General features: G+C 39.8%; 1 protein-coding gene across 1 annotated transcript; it reads left to right on the top strand.

Annotated features, from left to right (window-relative positions):
• The first annotated feature begins 8,001 nt into the window (after window positions 1-8,001).
• LOC131246997 (putative disease resistance protein At4g19050) lies at window positions 8,002-10,971 on the top strand. Its single transcript, XM_058247445.1, has one exon. The coding sequence runs from the start codon at window positions 8,002-8,004 to the stop codon at window positions 10,969-10,971; it is 2,970 nt and encodes a 989-aa protein (XP_058103428.1).
• The last annotated feature ends 261 nt before the right edge of the window (window positions 10,972-11,232 follow it).

Here is an 11,232-nt window from a genome sequence, read left to right as displayed (position 1 = left end):
AGGAGGTAGCAAAAAGGATGGACAACGATGGATAAACAATGCATACACCCACGTAGCCCCAGACAGGACCGCACCTAATTAAAAAAACGCCTCTGACTAGCTGGGCCTGCTTCGCTGGATCCACCTAGGTGGGTGTGGGATTCTTTGTGGGGCCCACATGGATTCTCGTGAAAAATTTACTTTTTTCATTACGAGCATTGTAGCATTGCTTACCGCCTTTGGCATTTGAAATTTTTTGAAAATTTTTTTTGATGTCTCCAAGTTTTGTAAGGTCTCATTATGATGTATGAACTATATCCACACCATCCACCTATTTTTCAATATCATTTTAGGGCATGGGCCCAAAAATCAGACAGATCTAAAGCTCAAGTGGACCTCACCATAGAAAGAAGTGAGGATTGAACGCCTACTACTGAAAACTTATCGAGGGCCATTGAAGTTTTGGTTCAAGCTGATATTTGTGTTTTCCTTCATTCAAATTTGTTTGACCTTATGAACAGGTTAGATGGCTAATAAGCATCATGTTGGACCATAGGAATATTTCAACACTGGGAGTCATTGTCCCCACTACTTTCTATGTTGCGCTACACATGTGCTTTGGATATGCCTTATTTTTGAGTCCATGATATGAAACGAGGTTGCAAAACGGATGGACGGTACAGATATATCACATACATGTTATTTTCAATGGTTCCAAATGTTGATTGATATACCTATTAAATAGTCAACAAACTAACCATGGAACGCCACCGTTACAAAAACACACTAGGTGTTATGTTTGTCCTATGGTATCTCCTGGTAACAAGGGACAATCCCTATCACATGCAGTGATTATATATTTTTTTCAATCCCATACCCCTTAATCCTATCTAATACCATGCGCCAAACACCTCCTTAGTGTTAAAAGCTACTTATTTTAATAAAAAATTGACTTACTACATTTCTACTTTTCCCTGGTGGAGGTCCATATCAAAGGGAGCTCTCTCAAGGTCCTTATAATAGAAGGCCCTACATGATGAATTGTATCCATCGAAGGTAGGGCCCACATGATGGACAATCTACATCAAAGGTGGGCTCACATGATGGATGGCCCACATCGAAGTGGGCCCCAAATGATGGATGGTCCACATCGAAGGTTGGCCTTTAATGATGAATGGTCTACATCTAAGGTAAGCCCCATATGATGGATGGTCCACATTGAAGGTGGACCTACATGATGGACAGTCCACATTGAAGGTGGGGCCCACATGATGGACAGCCCACATCAAAGGTGGGCTTCACATAGGGTTATCAATGGGCTGGGCTTGGGTTGTAGGATCAGGCCCTCGAGCGGGGCTCGGGCTTAAAATCAAGGCCTGTTTATCAAATGGGTCGGGCTAAGGCTTGTTATCCATAAGCCTCTCTGGCCCAACTCGCCTGTTTGAATTCCAAAAGTCAATTTGAAATTTGGTAACGGTACCATGCCAATGAGAAGTGGAACTTGGGTGGCGTTCCACCGTGATTTTTATATAAAATTTACTCCAACTATTAGGGGCATAGGCGCATGGCTCAAATATTAGCCATGTTGATAATTTAAGTGATCACATGATTGGAAAATGTACAGAGAAACATTCACCCTTCACACTGTTTCCCTTGGTATGGCCCAAATAAATAACAGATATGTGTGACTTTTAAGCCCTATGGATGTCTATCTGTTTCCTTTGGTGTAGCCCACCTGATACATATATTCCCTGAATCTAACTTGTGATTAAATGTAGTGGGGATCTCCCATAAAAAATCAAGGGTCCCTATACCTAATTTTTTTTTATCAGTCAGACTGAAGTTTATGAACAAGTCCACATCAAATGTTGGCCCCACATGATGGACAAAAAATATAAGAGTGGATCATACAAACTTAATGGATAAATCTTTATATGATGCTGGAAATAAAACATGCTTATGAGAAGCACAATGTTTACCAAACAAGTTTATTTAATTATTTAATAAGTAGAAAACTAAGATAAGCTACGTAAGGCATAAGTAGCTTATGTAAAATAATTTACAATCCAAACGCTCCCATATACGTTGTACAACCAGTTGCCACGGTTCAGCAATGAGGCTGCTGGTTTTGTGTGACTCATAAAGCTTCAACACAGTGCTGCCGTTCGCTATCTAAATCAGTGGGAGAAGGTTAATTACGGTCATACGGAAGGTTATACTCTTTCGTGTAATACACGTTACGTTCTTTCTCCTTTTATTACGCAAAGGCGTATACAATCAGTGCTTTTGCTCGGTGGCAAGAAAAGAGAGAGCATATAAAAGAGCTCTTTTTGACCGAGAATAAGTCCAGCACATTTTCCTATGGTGTATAGTGCATGGTCTAAAGATCACAGTGATCAAATGGTCTTAACCATCTGATTTGAGGTTTTGTCAGGCCATGCTTGATGTATAGTGCATGGTTTAAAGATCACAGGCCTTAACCCCGTGTTGGGCTAAAATGAATTGAGCCCAAGCTTGGCCAGAAATTAGTCAGGCCATGCATGCCAGGTGCAAGCCCACCCACAGGCCAATCAAGGTCACCCAGTCCATTGCCACTCTTTGCATAGGGATCTTACAAATCCTGCTACTTCAGAAAAGAAAACAAATAAAAAAAGAAAAAGAAAAAGAAAAAGAAAAAGAAAAAGAGGCTGTTTATTTGCCATTGATGCATCTCTTTATTTGGTGCAAACCAATGCACGTGATAGAACAGTTCAGCTCAAGATGACTGGACTAGAGATTCTGAGAAATTTGATCGTTAGCTGTTCAATATTGGACCATCACTAACTAGATAATTAGGTGCACCCATCCAGTTTGATGTTTTGGGCTATGACATTTTCAGAGGGCCAACGATTTAGACGGTTTTTGATTGAATTACATATATGGCAAATATACAGTGGCCATCAGCATATTATCTCTACCTTAGCCATGGTGGGAACGGGGGTTTATGCAATGTACGCTTTCAGCTTCGACAAACCAGCAATCTAGACCGTTGGTTTTGTGTGAGTGACCAAGCTGCAACACTGGGCTTTCGTATGCTGTCTAAATCACTGAGAGAAGGTTATACGAGTGCGCACGCTTATGGAGGGTTAGGCTCTTTCAGAGTATCCATGCTCTTCTCATCAATACATGTTAGGTTCTTTTTCCGCGGTTCTTTTTCCTTCTCTCACGCAAAGGCATCCTCCATCGAGGCCATATTTTACGAAAGAAGGATCTAACGACTAGCATTTTATGAAAGAAGAATCTAAGTGGTTAAGCATGGTTCTTGGCTTGGAAAACCTTCTAAGTAGGACCCATATGATAGACAGGTTGGATATCACACTCATGTGCCATGACTAGAGGCATGTGGATGGGCTAGCAACTCTATATATAACTAACTTTTGCCATTGATTTTTGTTACGTGAATCATAAAGAGGAAGAAGATTGAATTTTGATAGCTTAGCTGCAAAGAACTTTGCTTCTGCGCCCTAGCTCCGGGTATGCTCCTCCCTTTCTTAGTCCCCCATTTTTCTCTTCATTTTTCTTCTGCATGTACGTTGATCACCGGAGCTTTCCATTACCGGGTTTCCCTTTGTGTAGATGCCCTGGCCTTAATTGAATAAGGCCAGTTAATCTATCAGGCGGCCGTGATTTACAGAACAAACGAACAGCCGCATAGATTTGTAAATATTTTTCCAGGCCATCTACCTGTTTCTATTATCTAGGCCACAATGTGTTGGTGAGATGGAGGCAGATGAGTCACACGTTGGGACCCCCTTGATAGACAGCCAGGTTGGTTCATGCGTGATGTAGAGCAGGTCGCCGACACTTTCATGGCCAAGATGGACCAGAGAAGGCCCGATTGGAGGCAGAAGTGATCAGGGCCGACTGGAATGATTTTGGGTAGGAGAAGCTACTTTAGTCAACCAACCCTAGTACACCAGTTTTCCCACCCCGAATTTGCGAGATTCTATCAGATCAACGGTCGAAAGTCCTTTTTAATTTTGTTTTTAGTATTTATATATAGTAAATTTTAGTTCAACCATAACTCTTGATCCTTTGAGCTTTAGGAGTCGTGCCCAACATGAAATTAAAGGGCATAGAAAAATTAGGAGAGTAACATGGTTAGACCAAATTAGACACTTATTATTTTTGGGTGAAAACCATGAAGTCTTGTAGAAATCACGACTGTCTATAAATAATAACTTTACTATTTATAGTAAGTCACATTTTTTTGGGAGTTTGAGTGGAGTTTGATTTTGAAACTTCTTCCTAGGTTTTGAGCTCATTATTTAAATGATTGTAAATTCATTTTTCATTACCAATCTATTTATTTTGAATTATTAGAAATTATTTTCAAATTTCTTCCCTCATGGACTGAGGAATCTCAACGAGTCCAAAGAAACTCTGTCGATTTGGAGTAGTTATCCTTGAGGAAGATGGCAATGGACCTCATCACGTCTATGTCTATCCCTGCCTCAATGCGCCCATGTGACCCAGCGACACATGTAGTGGCGCATAGATGGGCAGTCTTTTTGTGTGATTAGCAAAACATAGAAAGCTCTTTTCGCACAAAATTTGAAGAACGGTAGTTTTATAGGGCTTCGATGGCATTTACATCACCTATATGTACCTGCACCTTTCATTTACATCACAGTAACTATCTAACAAATCCAGCACGGTAAATGTATTTTCATGGCACACTCACACTCTTATATGAGGTAGGGTGAAGACACCTATTTATCATAAATCCTGATAGTAAACACTTTGCATGACATAATCTTGCTATATATGGTTCTTCCACCTTTATTGACTTATATAACTTATTATGTCAAATGTGTCGTATTTTTATAATAAAAATAAATTTCATTGTATCCTAAAAATAATTTGTAGATTTCCTTCATTTGCACTTGCTGGAACTACCAAAAAAAATGATAACAAATCTGTCTTGAGAAATTAACTACATTCAAGTCAAGCCTTGAATTCAATAGGCCTGATTGTCTCGTTATCTTTTTCATATATCATTTTTGTGTTTTAGATTATTATTCATCTAACAAAATGTATTATTAATCAAGATTGTGATTTTTTTTCCTTTTTTTTTTTTCTTTTCTTATTCTTATTGTTGTTATTCTTGTTCGGTAAGGGATTGTCCTTTCATTTCATATGATTAGATAGGATATGGTACAAAAGTTACATCAATCATATGCAAACCATTTCATTATAGTCATACATCTTTTACCAGCCAAAAGTGGAGGATTAGAGTCATCAAAGTGCTTCATTAGAATCACGAGCAATCTATGCTTAGTGAGAGGATGTTTTAAGTTGATCATGTGATTTGTTTTATTTCTCCAATTGACTTATCCATCCATTTCCATTTAACTGATAGGCTCCTTAGAATCATGCAATCAGTCTCATTTTATGCATCATGGTTTGCTAATAATAACATGGAGTGAATGGACAGTCCAAGGGAAAGCTAATTAACATCCCCACCTTCATTTAATGTCGTCAACCTTCCTAAATCATATATAATTGACGAATAGGATGAAAAATCATTGATCAAAACTGTCCATTTTTTGTACCACTAGGAACAACCCATCATGCAAAAAGTTATGCCGATCAAATGATCCTAACCCTTTAAACGTGGGTCAGTTTATTACAACTATGCATACTTTATGGGCCATCCTCAGATGGTTGGCATAAAGACGCAGGGATGGATGTGATGAAGTTGATCATCGTCTTCCTCGAGAGGATAACTACTCCAAATCCATGAAGTTTCTTTGGACTTCTCACATAAATAATTTGAATCTACGAGGGAAAATAAAAAAATAGAAATAAATTCTAGAAATTCGAAAATTAATTAATAGATGTTAAAAACGAATTTACAACATTTAAATAGTGATACCAAAATTTGGAACAAGTTTCATAATCAAACTCCAACTCAAACTCCCTAAAATTCATGATTTACTATAAATAGTAAACTTACTATTTATATATGGTAAAAATTTCTACTATACTTCATGGTTTTCGGCCAAAAATAGTAAGTGTCCTATTTGGCTTAACATATGTTATTCTCCTAATTTTTCTAAGCACTTTTCATGTTGGACACAACTTCTAAAGCTCAAAGATGAAGAGTTATAATCAAAACTAAAACTAACTATAAATAGTAAAAAAGAAAATAAAATGGATTTTCAACTATCGATCTAATGGAATCTCTCAAATTCAGTGTGGGCAACCCTTGCTTGGGTGGCTAAATTAGCTTCTCCTACCCCAAAATTATATACGGTAGTTTGCGAGATACGCATGTTTTAAGATTCTGTTGGTCCAGATCACTTCTGCCTCTGATCGGGCCTTCTGTGGTCCATCTTGGACATGAAAGTGTTCGTGACCCGCTCTACACTATGTAATAAAACCAAAGTGCTTCTTTGGAATCATACACAATCCATGATAGTGCCTATGGATCAAATAGAAGTTACAAAATGATGATTGAACCTATTTTGTTTTTACATTTGACCTTTTTTCTCACACTATTGATCAGATCGTTAGGATCATCTTGTGTCTTTTTTCATAACATTGCTTGTCCGTACAAATGAATGGACTGATTAGATCAATGGTTGATCATGCCTCAGTATCATATAAAAGCTTTTAGATGTTGCTAACATCCTTCATTGGGATATTAATATGTTTGTGTGTGTACGAAATAAGCACGTAGCATGAGTGATTGAGACTTTGCTTGAACACTTGGACAATCCATCAACACCGAATTAAACCGTCCATCATGTCCAGCATGTATTTCATACACAATGCAAATTGCATAAATTAGACAATAAAGATCACTAATATGAAAGTATTCCTATCAACAACTTGAGTTATTGTAAGTTCGGCCTTGTCATTGATGACTTTTGTTCCTAACCTGTTATTTCTATAACATAATTTTAACCATCCCATTTATCAGACAATCTTAACCATCCCGTCTCGGGCTTGGAAAATGAATGGCCGTAAAAGAGAATGGTATACATCAACTCAAATTAAACTGACTAAATTGTGGAACCACTGTCGCTGAGTCACTGTTAATCCAAAATCAGACTGTTTGAATGATTACGAGTTCTATGTGGATACTTGTTTGCTAAAATAATACCGTTGGACAATTTTCATTTTCCAAGTACCTACGCATCATCAATTACACTTTCTCAGAGTATTAAGTTTCTCACACCAACCAATATGATCGCATGGTAGCCCATAAAATGTATATTGGACCCAGTGAGCAGTACATACAGAGAGGAATCATTGCATGGAATGGAAATGTCCACTGTCAGTGGTGGAATCGAGCTATATATGTGGGTCTGCATGATGTGTTTGATATCTTATCATCCAACGTGTCGCCCCACCATGATGATCACCTCTCAATGAAATTCAACCAATTCGGACAATGCCATAAAAACAGTGGACAACCATCCAAAAATGCCTCTAATGTTGACCAGCCACAGTTGGATTAGCCTGATTTTTGCATTAGGTGATCATAATGGTGTGACAGATATGGTGACAGATTGTATATCATACATGTACCATGCATGAAGTGTTACAATAGCTCAACTTCGCTATCAATGGTGGTGGACTTACACCCATGCCATCATTCATCTGTGTTGAAAATGATCGTATTTCATGCAAAATAAATTAAAAAAATAAAATAAAATAAAACTGGATGACTCGATTATCAATTAGATGCCTTTCTTTCCTAAAGCCACAGTGTTTTCAAGCCATGGATGGATGGCTAAGATTTGACTGAAAAAGTGATTCTTTGTAAACATAAGGGATCAATGATGAACCTCCAACAAATAAATAGCTCAAATTGTTTAGAGGGCCTATTTCATATAAATGACATTAACCAACCATTTTTTGGACTATTGCTTATTTGGGTCAAATGCAGTGGGCCGCACCACGACATCCTATCAATGAGTGTCTTTTGTTTTTTTAACAGAGGAGAGAGACAGAGAGAGAGAGGGAGCACTCATGGCTGGTCGAGGAGGGAATGAAGCTGTAGCATCCGAGGGTGGACTGGAGAACTTCCCAGCTGACATCAAACGTGCTGGGGAAGAGCTCTTGCATTGTCTTACAAATCCAATGATGGCAGTTATCACTGTTCGGGGGTTTAATGGAGTGGGGAGATGGAGCATTGTTGAATATGCAATTCGAAAGTCGAATGATTCCCTTCTCTTCAATGTACAGATACTGGTGGAGCTATTAGGAGAGAATTTTAGCCTTGGAAAGGCACAGAAGGAAATCGCGCGCCAATTAAGGATGACGACGTCCATGGATGGTGATGGTGACAATGAAGAGAGCATAGATACCCAAGTTGCTGCTGAAATCTATAAATCGTTGATCAGACAGAAGTTCTTGCTAGTGCTAGGAGATGTGCTGACAGACATCAATTTTGAGCTTATTGGAGATCCACGTCTCAGAAAGATATTGCAAAATGATTCCAAGATTGTCATCGTCGCAAATGTCAGGTCCGAGGACCTGCTATCCATGGACTTGCAATCCGACATGGCCATTAGGTTGCAGAGCTTGTCAATGGACATGTTACGCAAAGAAGCGGCCAACATTGCTCATTCTCCCAGCATTGGGGGCCATTTCACTCCCAACGTTGTCCTTGATTGCTTCTTCTACATGTTGCTATTCCAAGGTTCCTGGGTTAAAGTAGAAAGGCTGGCATGGTATTGGAGAGCCGAGGGGTTTATTATCACAGAAGAGGGTGAAGAAGAGGATTTGATGATGTTCAAGAAGGTGGAGGCTCTGTTAACACAGCTCCGGGTTCGTTCCTTGGTAGAGCGCAAGGATGACTGTGTGAGAGTGCCCAAATCAATCAATTGGAATGCTAGAGACCTCATCACGTCCAGAGCTTCAACTCATGGTAGATTCTGGTTTGAGGATTCTCTTCCATCGGAGGACGACATGGTTGAAGATATTCGGAGGATGGCAGTAGAGGACATTACAGAACTTTCACCTCTCCCTCGAGAATGCCCCAAACTCTCCACTTTAATTCTTGTGGGAGAAAGGGATATTGGTTTCAGGATATTAGACACCTTCTTATTTGAGAAAATTCAAGGCCTTCGTGTCCTCGATCTTCGGAGACTGTTAAACGAATCTCTTCCCAAATCCGCTTCCTGCTTGCACAATCTTAGATTTTTGAAGCTAACAAGCTACCCTCATTTAGAGACTCTCCTCCCTTCCTTTCAGATTTTTGACAAACTTGAGTTCCTTAAACTTTCAAGTGAATTTGATTTTAGCCCATCAATACCAGACGACCTCTTTAAGCACATGAACAACCTCCGATGTCTCCATCTCACAAAAATGCAAATCACATCACTTCCTTCCTCAATTTCTAGGCTACGGAACCTCCGCCAACTGTCGTTGTCTAAATTCAAATATTTAATAAGAATCCCAGATGAGATCTTTGGGCATTTGAGGCAACTTCACTTCCTCAACCTGCAAGGGAATGATAAGCTGGAATCTCTACCTTCTTCGCTCTCCGAATTGGTCAATCTTAAGAAACTCATATTAGGCGACTGTCTTTCCTTGAAGAAGCTGCCTCATTTGCAAAAGCTCTCAGCACTTGAGGAGCTTGATCTCAGAAGGTGTAGTTCCCTTGAAGATCTCAGAGTTGTTACTTCTTCTTCACTTGGGGATGTCCTCCCAAACCTCCGCAAGCTTGATATTTCCAAAATCGAGGCCATTCAACGTCTTTCCTTTAAAGGTTGCCAAAGCTTAGAGCTTGTATCACTGTATGGGCTCACAAACCTTCAAGTACTTGATCTTTCAGGTACCAAACTCAAAACACTGCCCCAAGGTATCTCTGATGCACATCTTCTAAGGCACCTGAACATGCTAGACATGAATCAAATTCTCAAAATAAACTTTGAAGCCCTTTCGAAACTGGAAGAGCTCAACTTTAGCCAGTGCAGCACCTGGAATTCATCAAGTGACGATGAACGATCTGGAGAGAAAGAGGGTGCTCGCATAAGGGTAAGTAATCCCGAGCTCTTACAATATTTCTGGCTAGCCTCTGAAGTGTGGGTTTCAAAAATCTTCTCTCGATTCCATATCTGCATCTCTCCTTGCCAAGAAGACAAACGAGGAAAAGGTAAATCCATCCATCTCCAGAGACGGCAATTTGTATATGAAGACATCGGTTCCATGATCCAAACACGTAATTTACCTCATCCTAGAAGCCGTTTCGATAGGTGTTTGGAGATCCGAGGAGGTCATAGATCCCCAAAAGGTATGCACGCGATTCCCACTCATGTGGAATTAATCACTGTGTGTGACAATGCATTTGTCCAACGATTATCAGATTTGGGCCGCATCGATAAAATGGTAGAACTGAAAGAATGTTGGGTCGAGAGGTGTGAGTGGATGGAGATATTCTTTGAGGGAGAGAATGAAAGTTCCAACTGTTTAAGTTGCCTGGAGAAGATATGGCTATCCAACCTTGCAAGACTGAGGAGTGTATGCGAGGGCACATACGGGAGCCGAAGCTTTGCACTCCTAAAGCACATACATCTGGACTACTGCCTGAAAATTGTCACCATGTTCTCCTCAAGTGTATTCCTACAAAGCCTGGAGACACTGGAGATCAAATACTGCAGTAAACTGGAGGCCTTGTTTGGAGGGGACACTGCGGCGGAAAGCTCGCTCCAACGTCTGCACACAGTGTGTTTGTGGGAGCTACCAAGGCTGGAGAGTATTTGCCATGGCACGTACTTATCAGCATTGAAGAAGCTGAAAGTGAGGGGATGTGGAATGCTGAAGAAGCTTCCTCTTCGAGCTAGCAACAAGGCTGCTGCTTCTACTTCTACTGGTGGAGGTAGAGTGGAGGTGGAAGGAGAGTGGGAATGGTGGGACCATCTCAAGTGGGAAGATGAGAGGATCCAGCACCTTATCAACTTCAAAGATCCGCGTCCTTTTACACAACGTAGATGATTCTTCTCATTCTTGGGGGTATGGTGAATGGTTCATATCCTGTTTGCCTTTCCTTTCCTTTTTTTTTTTTTTTTTTTTTTTTTTTTTTTTGTATGTACGTATAAATGTGTATACTTAGCTTTTATGGTTCACAGGGCTGATGATGTGGCCAGGCTAGTGTCTGTTATTTGTGAAATCCAAAGTACAGGAAAAAAAAAATTCTCTCATTGTAAGGTTAAGAAATGCATTGTTTCGTGCAAAAGATCAGTGTCATTACTGGCA

The sequence above is a fragment of the Magnolia sinica genome, chromosome 5 (assembly GCF_029962835.1).
Source record: "Magnolia sinica isolate HGM2019 chromosome 5, MsV1, whole genome shotgun sequence".
In the NCBI taxonomy this organism is placed as follows: domain Eukaryota; kingdom Viridiplantae; phylum Streptophyta; class Magnoliopsida; order Magnoliales; family Magnoliaceae; genus Magnolia; species Magnolia sinica.
This window is presented reverse-complemented; position numbering and strand designations above follow the sequence as displayed.

What these genes read in the sequence shown, in the direction of transcription:
- LOC131246997 (XM_058247445.1), top strand. Translation starts at nt 8,002, where the DNA reads ATGGCTGGTCGAGGAGGGAATGAAGCTGTAGCATCCGAGGGTGGACTG.